The sequence below is a fragment of the Festucalex cinctus genome, chromosome 2 (genome assembly GCF_051991245.1).
Source record: "Festucalex cinctus isolate MCC-2025b chromosome 2, RoL_Fcin_1.0, whole genome shotgun sequence".
NCBI lineage: Eukaryota > Metazoa > Chordata > Actinopteri > Syngnathiformes > Syngnathidae > Festucalex > Festucalex cinctus.
Window position 1 is genome coordinate 40,696,571 of NC_135412.1, and position 21,386 is coordinate 40,717,956.

A 21,386-nucleotide genomic window follows, 5' to 3' on the forward strand; every position below is an offset into this window, starting at 1 on the left:
CCAAGATGATTGTGCCCGCCCATTTGAGGCATGGATCTCTAAAATGGTTCTCCTTTTTTTATTGTTATATTTTTCCATTCATTCGGTTTAGCACTCTTATATACGAGTCTCAGTAAACGCAACACAGGTCTCCCGGTGTCGGAGGTATGTTACGTTTGTGTTGGCTACTTCAGTTCATTGCTTCTAATGCTCGCCACTCGCCGAATTGTTCTTGTTTTTGGCTACGGCCAACGGTGGCCGTTTGTACAAGACAACTAAAAAGGGTGACATTGCCAAGTAACGTTTTCTGGCGGCATTCTTGCAAGATGTCACAATATGAAGAAATATTGGTATGGTTTTGTTTGATCGATAGCCTTAGTCTTAGATAGTTTTAGCTGCAAGAGCCATCACAGTCATACTGAAAATAATGCTAGGTATGCCTTACGCTTATGTATGGCGTTAGATTTGTGCCACAATTCCTTGCGTAACAAAATGTGTTTCGTACGTACAAAATGCGTTTCGTACGTACCAAAAATGTATTTCGTACGTACAAAATGTGTTTCGTACGTACCAAAAATGTGTTTCGTACGTACAAAATGTGTTTCGTGCGTACAAAACAGTCCTCGCGCACGCTTGCTACGTCTCTCCTCAACACGTACGAAACTTTGATTTACGCTTGCGATGCAAGGCTCGAGGCGTAATATTTGTGCCACAATTCTTAACCAATCAGGAGTCGGACAGGAGAGCAAATCCTGATTGGCTGTTTAATATCCAATCAGGCAGAACTTTGACAACGTGTCGTCACGCCGCGTTGCATCATGGGCACTTCTTCGATTTTTTATTTATTTTTTTAAACAAGCACTCGGTCCTTTCCTGTTTGAATTTTTGTCTGTATTTCTGCTGACTTTTATTTACTTAATAGAAGTTTTGTTATGTTACGGGATGAATCAGCTCCTAACTGCTTTCCTGCTTAGCGGAAGAAGGAGGGAAAACAAGTTTTAGCGCTTATGGTGATGTTGGATGACGGCATAAAATAGAAGAAAAAAAAAAGAGAAGAGGCTAACCTGCTACTTACGTTTTCATTATGGTAAGTTACAAAATACTGTACTGTATTTAAGTCAGTAAATCCTATAGTTTTGTCCTCTTTTGATCGTGCTACTATCATTACAATCTTAAACAATGCATGCCATCATGAGTGGCGTTGTATAAGAAGTAGAAAAGAAAATGTTAGACCATCCATTTTTCTTTAGTAATTAGTGCCTGGTACCACTAAAGGTATATCGTGAATAACAGAAAACATTGAATACATAAGAGCACTGTGTTTGGCAGTCCAATGCCATAGTTATTGACATAAGAATTGAATTCATTTTGGTTACAAGACAACCATACACCATGACTAGCAGCTGTTGAAATAAACATGTTTGCCCAAAATAATTGTTTTACTAATGTGAGAAACATGGTTGATCTTGTCATTTTTCCATAACAACAGATAGACAATTAAAAATCTGAGCGCTAACCTTGGGTTTTGTTTTTATTACCAGGCAACAAAGATGACAAAGGACACAGAATGCACCTGATGACACCACAACAGAAGTGTCAAAAACACCACGCGAAGCAGAAGATGAAGAAGTGGAGTGGAAAAAATATTGATATCGTGCTATTAGCCCATGCAATATGCATATAACAGTCATGCAATAAGTTTCATATGGAATTTTATGCTTTTATCTGAATTTGACCAGTCAGCCACTTGCTAAAATGTGCACCACCATCCACTAGTTGAACATTATTGAAGTCATTACAATTAAATAACTCTGAATACATTTTACTGCATGAGAAATATCATTTGTTCTTAGATAATAAAATCATTATCAGTCATTTCTTTAGATCCATATTAAATATTGCAATATCTATTGCTATATTCAGCAAAATCGCGTATTGCATGATTTTCCAATTTTGTGCAGCCCCAATTCCTGACGTTTTTGAGCCAGCTGATGAGACCAATTTGACTTAGTCCAGGGGTGGCAAACTGCGGTCCTCGAGGGCCGGTCGGTGTCCTGCAGGTTTTGCAGATTTCCCTACTCGAAGTGCAGCTGATTCCAATTAACATGCTCGTTATCAGGTTTCTGCAGAGTTTGCTGATGAGCTGATCATGAATCAGCTGTGTTGAAGAAGGGAAATATCCAAAACCAGCAGGACTGCGGCCCTCGAGGACCGGATCTCGCCACCCCTGACTTAGTCATTAAAATGTCTGTAGGAAGAGTCAGAACGTGAAGCTTGAGCTTGACAGCAGAGAAATCAAGAGCTCCTGAAGAATGACAACATTAACATTGGACTATCATAATTTGAAGTTCGAATAGTTGTAATGGCCTGTTTTGCAGCATACCAAATCAAACATTTTTAAAATATTTTTTCTCCTGTAAGTTGTCGACACTTTTACTGAACTTATTTAAATGTGTCTTGCAAACAGTATCATTGACAATTAGAAAAATAAAAAGTGTCACACACACACTGTATTCGGAACAACCTGTAAACAATAACCAAAATACTATTGCAGGTACAGTGCCAATGCAGTACATGACACATTTATGGTTTCAAGATTAAAGTGCGGAAGTGCACACACTGCACATTTGCCCATCATTGACCAAGAAGACCTCAGAGTACTGTACTCACGATGATGTATTGAGAATGTAAGACCCAAGAGGTTCCACAGATGAAAATATATTACACATTGTATTTGTAATTGACACTTAATGATGCATTATCGATCAACAAACAGCAAACTGTACAGGCGCTTTCACACCAAAAAGCCCAGGAACTTTGAGTTCATGGTAGAGTCAGTTCCGGTGTCGGTACCATATGTGTTCGGCCTGCCAGATCCATTCGGGGGCCTTCGCGTCTGGTCGGCGCTTGCTGATGACGTCAGTACAGTAAGCGAGCAGTGTCAAATGTGTTCACGTTGGTTTGGTTTCCGAATTTTGCGGTTCACGTATCACAATACATCACAAAAACAGTCGTAATGATTATAGGAACACATTAGCACGTCAACTGACAATATTTCGTCCCATCGCAGTTTTACTTTTTTGCATTTATGTGCTATTTTACCTCCATTTTTTATATTTATTTTATCTAATGTATTTTTTCAATCTATTTCATTATTTAGTCAATCTTAAAGTATCCTGCTTTTATACTTACGTTTATTTACGTTTTGCAATCTCAGCCCATACATTTTGTTATTTAAATGACATCTTTAATATTTTCTTGCCAATGTCACCTCAGAGGTGACACTGCACTATGAGTTGCGGAGGGTCGTGCGTATTGCAGAAAATAATTACCATGATGATGATAATAAAATGATGGAATTATTGCCTGAGATGTGACATTTCCTCACCAATATGTTCTGTACTCGGCCTCAGGTTATTAGGTAACTACGAATTTATTTGTAACCTTCATGTGTGTGCATGTGTGTCTCATGGACTATTGATGTAAATATTAATCAAAGGTAATGGCCTACTACCGTAAAGTCGAAACTCATAAGTTAACTTTATCAACTACAGTAGCACATTTTACTTTTTCTTTAAAGATGTCAAATGCATTAACAAATCAATGAATGGCACATGAATGAATGAATGAATGAATGCACAACTTTTCTTTATATGTTCAGTATTTTTTTCCTTCCACAAAACAACAACAACAAACAAGTCTGAAAGGGTTTCACGGAAAACCTTTAATCCTAGACAAGGGAAGACGAGAGATCAATACATTAGAATAGCCACGGTGAGATGTAATTGATTGATGATGATTGATGAATGATTTTGACGCGTTACGAATCCTTGCCTTTTGGGTCGCCGAACAGTTTGATCCAGTAGTGCGGCTGTGATAAGTCCCATTAGATAAATAATAATAAATTTCTTCGTAAAAAGCGTCAATGTTTTCCCTCCAACGACTGGAAAGTTGCCTCACCAATCACAATCGTCGACATCTCAGCCAATCCTGTAGCGTAAAACGTCTCAGCCAATCCTGTAGCGTAACGTCATCTGTAGGCGAAGGACCCCGAATGGATCTGGCAGGCCGAACACATATGGTACCGACAACGGGTCCGAAGAACTTGTGAGCGGCCCACGAGTTTGCGTTCACACGGCATGAAAGCAGGCAGGGTAGTTTATTCAAATGAGACTGATGACGTATGTCAGGGGAGGAAAAAAAAAACAGCACTACCCCGCCTGTCCAGCAAGTGGCGGTACCGGTAAAACTGAATGACAAACAACCAGTGTGACGTTGAAAAACGCGACCTTTGACCCTCCATCGCCATTTGTTATGATACAAGGCATATCATCTTTTCGTTTTCCTTGTCATGTTGTACAGAGTTGTGTTTGCAGCAATTAGAACTTCACGGGAAAGGTTGATGAGAACCATTGGGACCCGCCGTATTACCACATCAAGATGAGAAATGGGCAGGACTTGCTCACTTGGAAAGACAGTCAAACCTGCAAGCACGAAGACGTGCACTGGTAAGGTTTAAACACACAATTATACGAAATTTATTTCACATCGGAATTAAGCTGTGACATGTAACGGAGCTCCCCTTGCAAGGTGGAGAACACGAAAAAAAAAATGAAGTTACAGAGTGTATTAGTGCCTTAAACACAACGTATGACTGGCGCGTTCAGTTGCACGTCTACTTGCGTGTGTCCCCGCGCGTCGGTCGTTTGTGGATATTTTGTCGTACTTTCTGCCATGAAAAGGGCAATCGCTGGAAACTGGTGTTTCCTGCCTAGTTCTCGTGCAATTCACGGCAAAATAGGGCTTGATGGCGAGTTGCTGTTCACGCTACATGTACGCTGCGTATTTCATAATACCGTTGGACCTGGATGTATTGTTAGTCTGTCCGCATGTTTGTTTTTTTTCTTTTTCTGTTAAACACATGATTGACCGATCCAAAGTGTTGAAATGGCTTGCTTTCTTTGACGATGCACGAATGTTAGAACAAAGGTGCCGGGATTTTGGGAAAAGTGCTGATTTTGGAAGTGTCAGATTGCCACCTCAAGCCAGTGGTTTATCATAGGGCCATAAATTGGTGCATATTCCGCTATTTTAAGGTATTCTGTCATGTAAATCACAAGGCTGTTGCACAAAAGTAATTAATGTAGATATTAACATTTATTAATTTGTTGTGTTTGTTTCAGATTTGCCACTTCTACCAATCTGGGTGTGTTCCGCGCAGGGAGTGGAAGAACATCAGAACCTCTGAATGGTGGGACGCTGTAATTATGTTTGCATTACTGTTTGTCAAAAATAAAAACATTAAAAAGAATTCATTGAGCATAAGTTTTTATTCGTGTGGGAAAAAAAACAACCACATAAGTGATATGAAAACAAAAGCATTTATTACTTATGCATTTGGCTTATTTGTGTCCACAAGTCTGTTTTGGACTGCCAGGAAGCCCATTTGGAACTCTCTGTCGTGCCTTTGTTCAACCAGCTCATGTGCCACGTGTTGATCTTCCTTGCGCTCCTCGCTTCTGAGGTCAACTTCCTCCTTGTGCTGCTCGCGTCTGAGTTCAAGGTCCTCCTTGTGCAACTGCATTTCTTCTAAGAACATTGCACTCGTGGACTCCCCCTTCTTTTCATCAAATTGGTGCAGGTATTCCAAAAATAGGTGGTCTCGGTCCCGTGTCCGCTAACCTATAGGGATGTAAATGTACAATGAGTGACAGTAAATACTTTTGATGAGCTTCCAGTTACATGACTTTGAACTTATTGGAAGTTGACAAAGGGGCAGGAAACTCTGTTCGAGTGGCGCAGTTTCTGCTTGTGGACGGACCATCCTCGCTTGTACCTTCCTAACGCATCGACTTAAACGGTTTCAACAGATTCGTGCAATGAGTAAGAGTACAGTACAATGATTTAGGTAGGGGTAAAACACGGCACTCACGTTAATGTACTTTCATTTTTCATAGTTACAGAACAGAATATGCCACACTACATTGCCAAATATGGCGGCATGCACTTGAAGCTTTTTTAGGCAATACACACTAGTAAAATTGCAGGAATGTAACTTTTTTTCCCCCTTTCTCTATGCACCATTATGAGTGAAATGAAAATTGTATATGTGAGTATGAGGATTTATTATTGTGTATGCCTATGAATTTCATGTACATACGTTAATGACAAATGCACGCATGTGTTAAGGTGCAATTGTCTACACAAGCAGGATTACACATTTTCTTTTAGTACATTCCAGTAAAAGAAAATGTGTAGTAAATTAATACATTCCAGTAATGTTCTTTTTTTTTTTAATGAAATGAGTCAGTAGATATAAAGAATGGGTAGGACTAGACAAGTTTTTAACTTCTTTCTACTCCTTTGAACATGTAAACTATTATGAATGATTGCAATAAGTTTCTTCTTTCTTTTAAAATGTTAACTGCTACTCATTTGTTTATAATGTCCAATAAATAAACAAACACACTTATTCAACGAAGCAAAATTAATTGTGAGCGGGGTGTTGCTTTAAAAGTTTTAAATGAAGCTTTTGAAGTTATATAAAATGAAATGAAACATACCAGGACTGTTCAGGGAGGCATCATAACGTAAAGGAGAGCACAGAGAAGGTCCAGCTGTAAGTCACAGTACATAACATTATTTTTCTTACGTTTCAGTTTCCCTAGAACTGTTTATGAGTTGTTGTTTTTTTTATGAGTTGTTAGGTGATGAGGCTAACAAGTTAAAACGTTTTAGTTACGTTGAATGCAGAGCTTTGTATTAAGGAAAAAAACACACACAAAAACACGAAGTGGTTGTTTTGCTTTTAACAGTGAATAGTATGCCTAGCTTCCACACGTCCTTTTCACGAAGCTTTTCAATTTCGTCACTGAAAGCAGGGCTATTTCGGCGTTAGCTGCCTACAATACTTTTCGTTTACTAGGTTAATTGATTTAGGAATGATTTCACATTACATGGGCTCGGAGTTGCCCTGGATGCGTGACTTTGCCAAGCTTAAGCTAACATGCTACGCTAACAGTTTAATGCTAGCGCGGTGTAAAAGCCACGTTGCGACCAAGCATCGACCTAAATAAATATATATACAAAGATGTGCATGAGGCAATTCTGTCTTACCTTCGTGTGTTAGCAAGGCTGTTGGCAATGAATCCTCGCACACTGCCGTGTCCTTGCACATTGCTTCCAGCATGGTGATTGCAGAGTCCTCCTTTGTACTATTGGTGGTACAACCCATCCGGTGGCCGAGAATGTCGTCCAGTCTTTCATACATTTATTAATTTTGCGGTCATTTCCACTGTGGTTGTTGTGGTCCTTGAGTTTCCTTTAGTCCTGTTGGAGTTTCTTTAGTTTTTCCCTCACCTGCTTTTGTGTGTGTAATGTTAACTCTGCTAGCTTCGCGGTTATTATCGTTTCTTGTTGGACTTTCGAAGTGCCGTTGGGTCTCCTCGTCCCATGTTTGCTCAGGAGAGCCTGTACTTCCTCGTCCGTCCACCTCTCGGTTTTTTAATCCTTCCATTGCCGAAATGTTTGAAGAAAAAGTCGTAGCGCCCGATAGAGTATAGTAAAGAAGAAATGGCGGCTTTACCGCGGGGAAAAAAAAAAATCATCTAACCAAAACGACACACCTCCTCATCCAGTCAACCAATCATAACACACTAGACAACACGCCCCCACCTTGTGTCGTTCAGGGTACACCCAAATACCCTCCTCATGCCTAGGAACTTAGGTAGTACCGTTCCGACCCCCCCAGACCCGGAACTGGTTTTGTGTGTGAACGCAAACTTTGGACAAACTCCCCCGGAACATATGGAAGTTCCATCATAAGTTCCTGCGGTGTGAAAGCGCCTTTTGTTTTTAAATCAAATGAATCGTCCTCAGTTACAGTGCATCTTTGCAGTTTTTATTTCAAGTTTTACACACAGTAGGCATGGTAGACTGCTATTGTGGAGCCATCCATCGCCGTCCCATCCATCTCAGCTGTACTCTCTATCCTTAGACATCTTATTGATGACTGTGACCCGGATATAGAAACGATGCGCAATCTGGATTGGTTTACCTGGTAAATTGGAAACAAACAAAAGCTCAAGGTTATTAATTGTAAAATGTGAAACAATCATATCCATCCATCTTCATGTAGTTATGGGAAAACAATGTGACCATCCATGTTTCTACAGTTTCTTGTTCATGTTAAATGTCTAGTACAACTAAGGGTAACCACTTCATAACCTCTGCAGCTATAATGTGATGCTCTTTTGAGGGAGAACAGTTTGAGATGGCATTTATGTGCACAAGTATACAGGTAATGACAACAAAATTAACTCGTGAATTGAATTCAAGAGCTGATATCTCGTAATTTTCCACGATTTTCATAACTAATCAATATCACTAACGTACTTAAATCAGTAACTATGGCATTGTGTTAACAGTGCTTTTGGACATTCCATGTTTTTTTTCTGTGTGTTAGTTACACGATATACATTTGGTGGCACTAGGCACTAAAAATGCATAAGAAAATAAAGAAAGGGGGTGGCGATTTTTTCTTCTTCATCATAACTATGCACATCCATTGCCAATGTCGTGTATGTAACTATTACATACAATTTGGATTGTCTTGGAAGCCTGTGTGTGATAGTGGCCAAGTTAAAAGATGCTACTTTTATGCTACTTACCGTAATGAAAATGTTGAAAGTAGTCTTCGATTCGGAAGTGAGCGTCCCCCCCAACGGTCATCCAACGGTCCCATGAGGGCTAAAACTTGTCTTCCGCTAAGCAGGAAAGCAGTTGGGAGCTGCTTCACCCCGTAATATAACAAAACTTTTGTTAAGTAAATAAAAGTCAGCAGAAATGCAGATAAAATACAAACAGGAAAGCACCGAGTGCTAGTAAAACAAAACAAAAAAATCGAAGAAGCGCCCATGATGCAACGCGGCGTGACGACACGTTGTCAAAGTTCTGCCTGATTGGATATTAAACAGCCAATCAGGATTTGCTCTCTTGTCCGACTCCTGATTGGTTAAGAATTGTGGCACAAATATTACGCCTCTACCCTTGCATCGCAAGCGTAAATCAAAGTTTCGTACGTGTTGAGGAGAGACGTAGCAAGCGTGCGCGAGGACTGTTTTGTACGCACGAAACACATTTTGTACGTACGAAACACATTTTTGGTACGTATGAAACACATTTTCGGTACGTACGAAACACATTTTGTACGTACGAAACACATTTTGTTACGCACGGAATTGTGGCACAAATCTAACGCCATACACGCTGACTTATACGCATACGCGACAAATATGTCAATGTTGGCGTGCAATGCAAGAGTCATATACATTTTGTACAAGTGAAGCTGCAAGTTTCTGAGGATGCTGGCGCACAATACAAGTGAGGAGGGACATACTACAAACTACTTTTGTGTCGGCAACTAAAGAGTCACTTGGAAAAAGAAAAAAAAAACTACGGGACCCACATATCATTTGGGCATCTACTATGAGGTAGGATTTTGCTTTCCTTTTTAATTCTGCAGCAGACACCGTTCAAACAGGTGGCCCGTTCGAAGCAATATGTCAGCACATCCGCCCTATTGGATGTGGCAATATTACATCGGCAAAAATAGTAAGATTGACTTTGAATGGGATAAGATAATCAAAGGTAATAATAATTCCTTATTAATCCAATGAGTTGTGGCTTGATGATCCATCTCCAAGGAAAAACAGAAGGAGGCATCTTTACAAATAGCTTCACTTTGCCTCATCCAATATGGCTGCGGCGTCAACATACGACGCCACCGCAGTCTACTTTATGTGTGTGTACTGTAAATGCGGTCTATGATAATACTGTCAGCGGGCGCCATTCAATGGATAGATGCACGACAGTGCTACATAAATGTATCCAAATATATTGGGCAAGTTAATGCTGTCAGTATGGTATTCATAATAATTGGGCCCGCCCATGCATTTCATGTGCCCCCCTTAAGCCTGGGCTCTGGTGACGGGTCTGAACCCATGTATAATTGTACAAAAATAATATAAAACACTTCTCATTTAACTCATTCACTGCCAGCCACTTTAGAAAATTTTAAAATTTTCAATACTCACGTGATATTACATTCAATAATTATATATATAAACCGAATCTACCAAATGACAGAATAGACTCCCTACTTTTGCCCCGTCCCGTTCTTTTATAATTGACAGTAGAAAAATGTAGGTTTGCCAAAATACAGCCATTCCTCCCATGGACTCTGAAACTGTGTTTATTTCGTATAAAATGGGGCAATGATGTCATCTACCGGTGGTTGGGCATCAGTAAAGTTGTTTCCAAGTTTGATATTTACAGTGGAGCATAATCAGATTCGCCCCCATTTAGCACCGCTCTAAAAAATACAATTGACAAGTATACTTTTCAAAGGCAGTGAATGAGTTGTAGCTTCATAAATTGAATCACCTGCCCTTATTAATTGCAGTGTGTGTCAACAATTTCCAAAAGATAAACACCCTCCTCAAATAGACACCATGAAGGGAAAAAAAAGAAAAGTTTTAACTGTATTGATTTCACTTCATTTATGCTATCGTACATGAAAGCGTTACCTGCTGAGCCCATTTGGACTCAGTTGCTAACCAAAAGAGCAACACTCATCAACGCATGTATTTGGTCTTTCAGACTGATGAAGGGAGGAGACTTAGCAAATGTAAATATGTTTCCTGAACACTATTAAAGACACTGCTTCTATTTGACTTTCTTTGCTGATTGGCTGCTATACAATGAAATGTCATGTCCATCCCATCCATCCATTTTCTTGACCGCTTATTCCTCACAAGGGTCGCGGGGGGTGCTGGCGCCTATCTCAGCTGGCTTTAGGCAGTAGGCGGGGGACACCCTGGACTGGTTGCCAGCCAATTGCAGTGAAATCTCATGTCTAAATCATCAAAATACAGTTCTTTGCCCTGTAAAAAATACAAATAAAAAAACTACACGGCTTTTGCGTGATCCTGTACACAAATACAAACAGTCCCAGCTACTACTGTCACTTCAGGACAAAACCATTGGAGCATCTGGAGTAGCAGAAGAGGAAGTCAGGGCTGACGTAACCATGCCAACGGCTCCAGAAGCTCCCGTCGGCATGGGAACAGAGGGCTCGGCCTGCCGAGCGGGGATGGTCTTGTTGATTTTGATGGGGACGAAGACGTTGGAGGCGCAGTGCTCGCTGAGGTACTCGCCTCCCTTCTCCTCGTAGTCCTGCCGGCTGATCCATCCCGCCACTCCTCCTCCACCGCCGCCGCCGGGAGGATGCCCCAGGGCCCAGTCTCTTGCCCCCAGCCATGCGCCCAAGGTTGGCTGCCTCGCCATGGTCACCTGGGGGGGGGGGGAAAGAGACCATCGCAGAGCAAGATGGCTTGAAGCACATCATTTGGCCAATTGTATGCGAAAAATGGAAAACACAGTACTGGCATGCCTGATATATGATGCACACCTTTCTATAAATATTTGCATTTTTGCTTAATAGCTTCTAGGTCATGTGACCTATTGGCCCCAAATTAGTACTGGCTCATAGTGAAATGTCTGCTCAATGACACCTCTTTTTTTTTTTCTCCATTTCAACCTTTCCTTCATTTTAAATTAACTTAATATTGTACATATCAATGTTATTGCTCAATATCACCCCAGAAGAGTGCGTTCCCGGTGAAATGTGAATTGGTACTGTGTTATAGTGAAACATATTTTAAACTGTTAATAATAATAATAAAAACAAACATCTTTTAAACACCGTTTGAATTTTATTTTATTTTTGAAAACCGATCCTTTATTTTGAAAAGCGGATGTCGTTCTCCGTGAAAGCGTTTCTTCGAGCACACTAACGTAAATCCTACAAATGGGCGAACAGAAAAAAAATTAAGTGCGGCGGAGTTGACCGCGTAAAAAGAAAAGGTGGCTATTTACCTCAGTTGTTTACAACGCAGTGCTTGCTTGTGGCCGATACTTCATGCTAACGTTAGCTCAGCTTTGACAAAGTCCCCCATTTATAATGCGTCACGACAAAAAAATATGTTGTCACAAAAACAGCCCCTTACTGTTTGTTATGATTTTGCAACACTTTTTAGCATATCTCACCCGTGCATTCGGTTGTCCTGACGGCAACCAACCGGACGCCAGCGGGAGAATACGATGCGTTCACAATGCCGACATCGGACATATTAGACGCTTAAACGTAGCTGTTGTACGGCAATCCTGGCACAACCTATTGCTGCTAGACCGTAAATGGTGCTCAGTACTGTCTAAAACAGACTTCGAAGTGGAATTATGTCACTGATATCGATTCACATGCTGCCAAACACACGAATATGGTATGTATATATGTTGAGTTAAGAGTCCTTTTAATTCCTACGTTCCCTGAAGGCACTGTCACTGGGGGGTGTTTCCAAAGCGCTTTTGTGCAGCTGTCACTCATGATTCCACGCCCCGCTCAGTTGACACCACGCCCCCGCGTAACATTCGGGTCAAAAGTCTGAAACTGAAAAAAAAGAGACTTGAAACTGAACAAAAAAGATCTGAAACTGAAAAACGATTTGAAAGTGGAAAAAAAAGTTTTGAAACTGAAAAAATGTGTTGAAACCCAAAAAAATAAGATCTGAATCTGAAAAGAAAAAAAACATGCAACTGAAAAAATAAGACCTCAAATGTCAAAATATATATGGAAGCAAAAAATGAAAATAAATAATTTATTCAAAGGCAGGACCGAAGTGAATCAAAATTAATTTTGACCCGAAAAAACTTTCCACGTGCTTATTTTTATTTTGAATACCTTTTTATATTTTTTGAAATTCATGATCAACTATTAACTCCATAAAAATGCAAGCAGAAACAACAAACTCACTGCAAGCTAACCACGTGAACTGATGGAAGTCGGATGTTGTGAAGTTCGATGCCGCCATCTAGTGGCCATTTAGTCAATAAGCGTCTGAAACTGCACAACTTGTCACTTGAAAAACTCTATAAAGTTGGGACACTTGGTAAATTCCCTATATACATATTATGGAAGTAGAAAGTGGGAAAGCTCAACGATTCATTCATTTTAAAAAAATCATCCAAAAAAAATACTGTCAAAAAATACTTCTTTCTTCAGATGAGTCAGTCTATTTATTTGACAGGCAGGATAGATTTCAAACAAATATTTTTCTATGGCCTATAAAATGTATCTGAAAGCAAACTGTTGTGAATTTGGAAAAAGGTGTACCGGTACTCAGTTTTATTGTGTACACACACCAAGAAAGTAAAAGAGTAAAAAGTAAAAGAAAGTAAAAGAAAGAAAAAAATTCATCAATTTAAGGTAACAAATTAAGTACCTTGAAGTGAGACTGAAAGGGTCTTATGGCCAGCAGCTCCCTCTCCATTCTTTCCTTCATCCCAGGATACTGCATGTTTCCTCCTGTCAGGAACACATTGCTCACCAGCGCCTCCTGCTGCTCAGGAGTGTACCTGAACATCAACAGGGGAGGAGCAAACAATGTGTGTGAATGACATTAGTTGTATTTTTTCATTTCAATTGTGACCGACTAAAATGGTGACACTTTTTGGCACGAGGAACTTGATGCAATGCAGCCTGTTGATTGGTGGACAGAGATTGGAGTGGGAGGAGTCTCGTGCCAATAAAAAAAGAACATTATGTCATGCCATTTACTTGAGCCACCTAAACACCACAAGCAGGATCAGGAATAAGATGGAAAGATTAGATTTGAGACTGTATTGCTCCCGTGAAGGATGTACAGTATTGCATCATTACCTGGCCAGCACATACTGAAGCGTCTCCATCATCCCCATCTGGTCTTCTCCAGTCAGCGAGGGCTGGAAGAAGATCTCTGGACAACGCAGACGCTCCGTGCCGACAAACAGTTGGTGGTATTCTGCCATGTTGAAGGCCGGCTGGAGAAATGTCATTCTTTAGTACTTAAAATTACTTCAATGTAAGAAGAAAAATAAAATTCGACTAAAGTGAAAAATGCACATAATCATTCATTATTATTCTATTTATACTTTTGTTGAATGAAACTAATTAATTGTAGTCACAAACAAAAACAATCTAATTTGATTCACGCCCCCATATACATTTTTGATGGTCTAAATTGTCCATCATTTTTCATTAATCCCAAAAAGCTACATTCAACAATGAATTGATTAGCCTCTATGAATAATCCATCCATCCATTTTCTTGACCACTTATTCCTCACAAGGGTCGCGGGGGATGCTGGCGCCTATCTCAGCTGGCTCTGGGCAGTAGGCGGGGGACACGCGCCTATCTCAGCTGGCTCTGGGCAGTAGGCGGGGGACACCCTGGACCGGTTGCCAACCAATCGCAGGTCTATGAATAATACATTTTTTTATTGTTAACTCATCCAAACCCAAAAACGTGTAAATACGTTTTTTAATACTTTGTCGTTCATTCCCAAAAACCTATCTATATGTTTTTTGGGGCTGCCACAAACGACTATTTTGCTAGTCGACTAGTCACCAACAGTAGTCGCGATTAGTCGACTAATCGGATCGGATCGTCAGCCTCCTTCAATAATTGCCCAAAGTCTTTTTTTCAACCCTTTTTTCCTCAGAAAACCCCCAAAACGGAACCACATTCTGATTATGTATTATTTCATTTTCATTTCAGGGATATATATAAAATAATAAACTATCTGTTCAACTAAGGATGTAGCCAATTTTAGCAAAGGTGGCCAGCATTTTTTATTATTTTGATAACTTAAGCCAATATTTTTAAGGGGCTGACAAGCAAGCAGCTACTCTTATATAACCATCATTAGCATATAGCTTGAATTTGTTAAGATATATGTACAAGTTAGTAATAAAGATGGTGACAGGTGAAAGGTAACAGACTAACAGTACATTCAACTTTTATTAAATTGCAGTTTGTACCAGAATTCCTTGTGCAATCCAAAAAAAAGACAATTATGCCGATAGTACATTTGAATTTTTAGCTCAAATTCTGTTGTCTTGAACATTTATAACAACAAATGTTGAGTGCACTTGAAAATAAAACTAAAACTAAATAGCAATTAGTAATATGAATAAAACAAACATGTACACAATATCAAAACTACTTTTCAGGCATGCACGTTGATGGCTTCATAATAAAGCTCTCCAATGAAGTGGAATGGAGTCTTTTAGCACTGTAACGTGGCGCTAGGACATTGTTGCCACATTTACTATTTAGCCATAACATCACTGTGTTACAGGCCAAGCCTAGCCCTTTAAGTGATGTAGTGCCGCACTTTGGCGCAGGAGGGCGGTGTTGTTTAGGAAAGAGAAGGAGAGAGGAAGAGCTTGAGCCTGTGCACGGGCTGTCGGTTTTTTTGTTTTTTTTTGTTTGTGTGTTTGTTTTTTTGTTTTTTGTTTTTTGTTTTTTTTAGGAGTGCTAAAATAAAGTTTGTGGGAAACAACGAAAACAAGAGTCTGCCTGCTCAGTCTCCATACCATCGGTTAGGAGGTCCCTGGGCAGGAGAAGAGGACTTAACAGCTGTAACAAGGTGGGCACGTTTTATCACACAGTGTGTGCTAAATACTGAAAGCGCCTCCGTTAACGTCCACGTTAGCACTTAGCTACGCTAACCATCCGCATAACTTACAGTGGCTGATATGACTGTCCCTGGCCGTCAGAAGGATTCGACAAAAGGTGCTTCCGTCTCAACTGCCGTGAGAGGCAAGGTCTGTCTTGCATATTTTACATTGAACATTATTCGCTTTAGCGTCTGTATAAATTTTCCCAAACTTTCGAAGTCCGATGTCGGTTAGCCATGAGAGCATACTGTGTACAGCTGGTGCTGACGTCACGTCTGACCCGGACACGCTACTGCGCATGTGCGTCTAGTAAGAACAGGCAGGAGGACGAGCGGTTGAGACAGTTTTGGAAGAAAAAACAAATATAAGGCTGATATATATTAGGGGTGTTAAAAAAAATCGATTCGGCGATATATCGCGATACTACATCGCGCGATTCTCGAATCGATTCAAAAAGGGCAGAATCGATTTTTTTTTATTTTTTTTTTATTTTATTTTTATTTTTTTTTTTTTTTAGGATTCACACCTTGAGCATGGAAGAATGTTATATGAACGGAACATTAAGCCTTAATATTTTATTTTAATGCTGTTCAAACATGAAACAGATTACAACCTCTATAAGACTGAAATTTCAGATAAATAAATAATACATTTTCATATAAATCTTACACTCTACAAGCTTACTGATTAGTATTTTCTAAATTTGAATGAAAAAAAATCGCAACAATCGACTTATAAATTCGTATCGGGATTAATCGGTATCGAATCGAATCGTGACCTGTGAATCGTGATACGAATCGAATCGTCAGGTACTAGGCAATTCACACCCCTAATATATATTATGTAAAACTAACTAGTCGACTATTTAAATTAGCCGTCGATGCTTTTGGTCGTCGACGTAGTCACGACTAGTCGACTAATCTTGGCAGCCCTAATGTTTTTATGTTTTGTTTTGTTTTTTTAATGCTAGAGCATACATTAGACTTTGATAAGCTTCTGACATGAAGAAGTTGCTTAAAGCAATGGTAGTTATTATAAAAAAAAAAGGCCAGTAGGTGGCAGCAGAGTATAAGAGATCGGCCAGGACCATGTTGCAACAAGCTCTTTTACCCAGTGTTTTCAACATGTTTGTGAATAATGATAAAACTTAGCTATATTCTAATGCTAATTTCTGCAAAACGGAAACAGATTCAAATACACTTTTTTTTCCAGATGAAAGAACAGACTGTTTCTTTTGGTAGGTTCCATGTTTTTATAGCAATAGAACACAATATTCTGTGGACCTTGTAAAATGAGTCAAAATCCAGTTAACAGCCGGGAGCTAAAGGGATTGCTTCAGTGAAAATGGCTGAATGAGTTAATAGAAGAAGTTCCACCTTACCTGGACGACATTCACGTTAGGTTTTTCCGGCAGCGTGTCCTCAGAGAAGTCAGGATACATCATTGCCATGCCGTCGCCCTCCTCCATGTGCGGCTCCAACTCGGACACCTGTTGGGAAAAGAATAGTGTAAAGTTGGCATCGCCTCCACAGTGCAGGAAAATCTTGGCCCGCCTCACCTCCGTCTTTCCCTCGGCGCCGTCGCTGTGCAGCAGTTTCTGACGGCCCTGCTCCACGGCCAGCTGCAGTTTGCCAATGTACGACTGCAGCTCCTCGGCAGAGTCCATGTTGAGCGCGACCAGACTCTTGTGGAACTGATCCAATAAGCCTTCTTCCAGCAGCTCCTACACACACACACGTACACGCATTCATGAAATGGAGGACTTAGTGTCGGGTGTCGGCGTGGTGGAGGACCCAAGTGCAGGAGGCAAACAAGGCAGAGGTGCTCAAAAAATGTAATTTAATCAAACAAAACAAAAGGGCAAACAGGGTACTTGGTAATGAAGAAAAAAACAATAAGATCCAGAAGGGGAAAACGATACAAGACAAGGCCGAACAATGGCAGCATGTACGTGGGAAAAGTAAAAAGTAAACAGCAGATTAATTGGTAATCGGTATTTTTCTCTGCCATTAATTGGTTTCGGCCTCGAAAAATGCATATCCGTCGGGCCCTACAAAAAATAAATGATTGTCCGACTGCACATTGCACAAGCTGCAATCCAACCAAGTTTTTGCCAACATAAATAAATACATATTATTAGAAATTTGTATTATTATCAATTCTGTTTGGTCCAAAAGGAACTTATGTAATAATAGTGTTTCTATTTTTGTATTTGTCTTAAAAAATTTTAAATGCTTAAACATTTTCTTATTTTGCACCAAAAAAAAAAAAATAGTTATTTCAATTATTGCCAAAATAATCGGGATTATTATTATATTGTCCATAATCGAGCAGTCAGAGGAGGACTTGTTTCAAATGAACTATTGTTTAGAAAGGCGCTATGTTAAGTTTGCTTCTGGTACTTTGTATTTCTACCAACAGAGGGTGCTCTTTCATTAAAGTTAATTGCAGTAGGCATCTAAATAGGCTTATCACAAATATTAGTTTTCATTTTTCATATATTTTGTAATGAAACTTCTGCGTCTCTGGGAAACTAAACTAATCTTGTCCAAAGTCAGCTATGACACGGATGACGACAAGTGTAACAGAAAATGGACGCCTGGATTAGTGAGGAGACAGACAAGCCGTTCCTTACCTGTACAGCCATCAGTCTGTCCAGCCTCTCTTGGTCCTGATGTAGTTTCTCACCGCGACGTCGAGCATTGATCTCCTGTAGCCGCCTGAGCTGCTGCGCTCTCCTCTCTTGCCTTTCCTCCACGCTGGCACAGCCGCCGGGCAACTTCCCAGAGAAGGGAAGTTGCATTCGGTGAACCTCGCGCTCGTAAAACTCCGGGCTGCGCCATTTTTCCAATTCTGCAGACAAGCGCAAGAAAACACAAGCAATGGAAAGATGCATCATTAAGATGTACCTGGAATTTGTTTTCATGAATTTGTTGCCTCCCACTGCACCTTCTTGATAGTCCACAGCTGTGTAGCTGTGTTCATGCAGCAGTTCCTCCATACGGCTGAGTGTGATGGCAGCCAAGTGGCCCGGATATTTGAGCTGGAGGAGCCTCTGCAGGTAGGCTGCTGCCTGGCCTCCCGCCACATTCACACGCTTACAATTCGCCGCATCTAACCTAAGGGGGAGGCCACGTCAAAATAAGAGCGTCGTTACAACAACATTGGGCATACGATTAGCTTCTAGTAAAGAACTGAGAGGAAAAAATACAAAACAATCATGTCATACCCTTGTTTTGTTTTGTTTTTTAATGTAATTTAACAACAAACAGGCAGCGGAGCCTCACCTGCCGTTGAGAACAGGCAGGATATGCGAGCAGTGGTACCCCGAGGACAAAACGATCCCGGTCTGCAGTGGCCGCAGATTCCTCTGATTGCTGCTGTGATGGAAACTGTACAAGGCGTCAACTCCGTAGGAGACGTGAGGGACGTCGTAGCACTCGAACAGCAACTCCGACATCATTTGGCGGCAGTGCAGAGGGTTGCAGGGGGCCTCGGTCAGCACGATGGGATGCTCCACGCGTCCCTAAAATATATGAGAGAGGAGGGAAGACGGGATGTGGAACAAAAAAAAATAAAAAATGACACTGACCTCCCTCCCTTTATTATGGCGTTCCAGACCAATGGCACCTAAGTAACCCAAATTTGTAACCAGGTCAGAAGTTCAGAACGGACAGTAATCAATCACTAATGTACATTAACAGTAATGTCATAAATACAGTAAATATTAGGGGTGTTAAAAAAAAAAATCGATTCGGCGATATATCGCGATACTACATCGCGCGATTCTCGAATCGATTCAATAATAGGCAAAATCGATTTTTTTTTTTTTTTTTTTTTTTTTTTTTTTTTTTTTTTTTTTTTTTTAGGATTCACACCTTAAGCATGGAAGAATGTTATATGAACGGAACATTAAGCCTTAATATTTTATTTTAATGCTGTTTAAACATGAAACAGATTACAACCTCTATAAGACTGAAATTTCAGATAAATAAATAATACATTTTCATATAAATCTTACACTCTACAAGCTTACTGATTAGTATTTTCTAAATTTGAATGAAAAAAAATCGCAACAATCGACTTAGAAATTCGTATCGGGATTAATCGGTATCGAATCGAATCGTGACCTGTGAATCGTGATACGAATCGAATCGTCAGGTACGAGGCAATTCACACCCCTAGTAAATATCTGTATGAAAAACTTCTGGGCAATAAAACAATATAATTAAGCTGGGGCAAAAAGTCAAGCAAGTCATAAAAATAAGTCAACACAAAATTTTTGCCCTGTGGCTTCGGCAGCACCATTTGACAACATCAGACAGACATTTCCAGTCTCCATAAAAACGCCATTGTATAGGTACTGTCATCAAACTGCTCATGAACTTTTCACAGACAGCAGCCTCTATTGTGGAACGCTGGTACTGCAAAGTCAAGATTTTCTGGGATATGAAAAACAATACATATGACTGTACATACAAGTAAGTGGTAACTGAGCATGCCTTTCACTGCATTGAATGGCGATTTTGTGACCGCCTGAGCCTACCTCAATAACTTTTATTCAAATGTTGGGACCATATTACTTACTTTACTCCTAAGTGTTACATTTTACAAGGCAGAAAATTTAAATTTAATTTGGCATCTGCTACAAGTCTATTCAAAATGAATTATCAGAGGCACCAATTTTAATTTGGGCCTATGACTCACATGATGCTAGAAAATAGTATTTCCAATTACTGGCATCAAAGTGGTGCCACCAACTTGCTTGCTTTCCCTTCCATTGGACTACAAATTCCTGGTTGCACCTCTGTGAAACTTTCCTGCCATTGACAAAAGTACAAGAAGCAGCAAGGCAGAACAGCATTAGTGCATAAAGCTCAAAGCTAAACTTTTAAATAGCATTAAAAAGGTCTTGTAACAGTAGTTGGGCCAAACTTAATGCCAAGTAGTGAAATCAAATTTGCCTTTATTAACCATGACATATAGTACCACATTTACACAACAAAACAATGTCGGTATGAACGTGTGTGACTGATCAATGAAAAACTACACGATTGATATGATTACTGATTGAAATAAATAATACATTTAGTATTTGTTTCTTTACAAGTCCACTTTTTCCTTCAATTCGAGTACTGTACAGCAATGTATTACATCATTGCATACATATGGAACATAATGTTTGGAATGTGATAATGTAATTAAATTTCCCACTCAAATCCATCATTCTCCAAATATCAACAACTAACCCACTAGTTCGTACAGCCAAAGTGTGAATGGCACTAACCTCCGAGGTGATGCCCAGATGAGTAAACACATAGTCGAAAATGAGCTCCTGGATCTCGAAATTGACAACCACATTCCGGTCGAACTGACTCTTGAGCAGCCACCGCAGAGGCTCCAGGTTGGGGATGTCGTTCCCGATTTGGGTCTCGCTACGGGCGGCTCCTCTGCTGCGCGCCGCCACCGACCGAAAAAGCAGCCGCGGAGAGTTCACCGACGCCCAGTCGGCCCTTGTCTGGAAGGAGCCGTTGTCGATCACGATCGGCGTCCCACTTGAGGCCGCCAACGGGTCAAAAATCGGATCGGGAGAACTTTTACAGTCCCGAAATGAGAAAATTTGGCATACCGGTTGTTGCTGAGTGGCCATTTTGGAAGTGTGTCACACGAAAATACATCCGAGTGGAACTATAAGAAGGACCAAATTAATGTTTCCAAATCACGTTTGCTTGCATGTGCTCTTTTAAAATACAGCTGTGTAACGAAACCAAATACAAATAATTATTACTGTACTCAACTCGATTTTTTTTCGCGCATCTGTTCTTTACTTGAGCATTTATTTTACAGAC

General features: G+C 40.2%; 1 protein-coding gene and 4 long non-coding RNA genes across 8 annotated transcripts; 2 read left to right on the forward strand and 3 right to left on the reverse strand.

Moving 5' to 3' along the window:
* Positions 1–6,098, forward strand: LOC144014828 (uncharacterized). Its single transcript, XR_013282586.1, has 3 exons — positions 1–1,066; positions 1,521–4,487; positions 5,163–6,098. It is a non-coding gene; the product is annotated as an uncharacterized LOC144014828 (long non-coding RNA).
* On the reverse strand, positions 5,291–7,586 carry LOC144014829 (uncharacterized). The gene is made up of 3 exons (XR_013282587.1): positions 7,096–7,586; positions 6,543–6,596; positions 5,291–5,661 (listed from the first exon to the last, which is right to left on the reverse strand). It is a non-coding gene; the product is annotated as an uncharacterized LOC144014829 (long non-coding RNA).
* Positions 7,587–7,857: 271 nt separating this feature from the next.
* Positions 7,858–9,377, reverse strand: LOC144014831 (uncharacterized). Its single transcript, XR_013282589.1, has 2 exons — positions 8,649–9,377; positions 7,858–8,035 (listed from the first exon to the last, which is right to left on the reverse strand). It is a non-coding gene; the product is annotated as an uncharacterized LOC144014831 (long non-coding RNA).
* LOC144014832 (uncharacterized) lies at positions 9,083–11,740 on the forward strand. Its single transcript, XR_013282590.1, has 2 exons — positions 9,083–9,470; positions 11,012–11,740. It is a non-coding gene; the product is annotated as an uncharacterized LOC144014832 (long non-coding RNA).
* actr5 (actin related protein 5) lies at positions 10,502–21,195 on the reverse strand. Of its 4 annotated transcripts, XM_077515132.1 has the most exons (10): positions 20,245–20,762; positions 19,130–19,167; positions 18,825–19,063; positions 18,487–18,656; positions 18,173–18,390; positions 17,096–17,260; positions 16,919–17,026; positions 13,757–13,896; positions 13,320–13,452; positions 10,502–11,331 (listed from the first exon to the last, which is right to left on the reverse strand). In XM_077515132.1, exons 1-10 carry the CDS (start codon positions 20,399–20,401, stop codon positions 11,008–11,010), a joined length of 1,692 nt encoding a protein of 563 aa, XP_077371258.1. In that variant the 5' UTR covers positions 20,402–20,762; the 3' UTR covers positions 10,502–11,007. The 4 variants fall into 4 exon arrangements, 3 of the variants coding, with proteins under 3 accessions (XP_077371258.1, XP_077371256.1, XP_077371255.1); XM_077515130.1 differs by lacking the exons at positions 19,130–19,167; positions 20,245–20,762 and adding an exon at positions 20,825–21,195; XR_013282588.1 differs by lacking the exons at positions 19,130–19,167; positions 20,245–20,762 and adding exons at positions 12,362–12,487; positions 20,825–21,195 and having other exon boundaries at positions 11,199–11,331; positions 16,919–17,260.
* Positions 21,196–21,386: the final 191 nt, after the last annotated feature.

Bases quoted from the DNA above. Each gene is read 5' to 3' on its own strand.
- actr5 (XM_077515129.1), bottom strand. From the start codon at position 21,187: ATGGCCACTCAGCAACAACCGGTATGCCAAATTTTCTCATTTCGGGAC. The intron at 19,064-20,824 runs GTTAGTGCCATT...CATATATTTTAG, and splicing joins ATCTGGGCATCACCTCGGAG to GGACGCGTGGAGCATCCCAT. The intron at 17,261-18,172 runs GTAAGGAACGGC...GTGTGTGTGTAG, and splicing joins ACAGACTGATGGCTGTACAG to GAGCTGCTGGAAGAAGGCTT.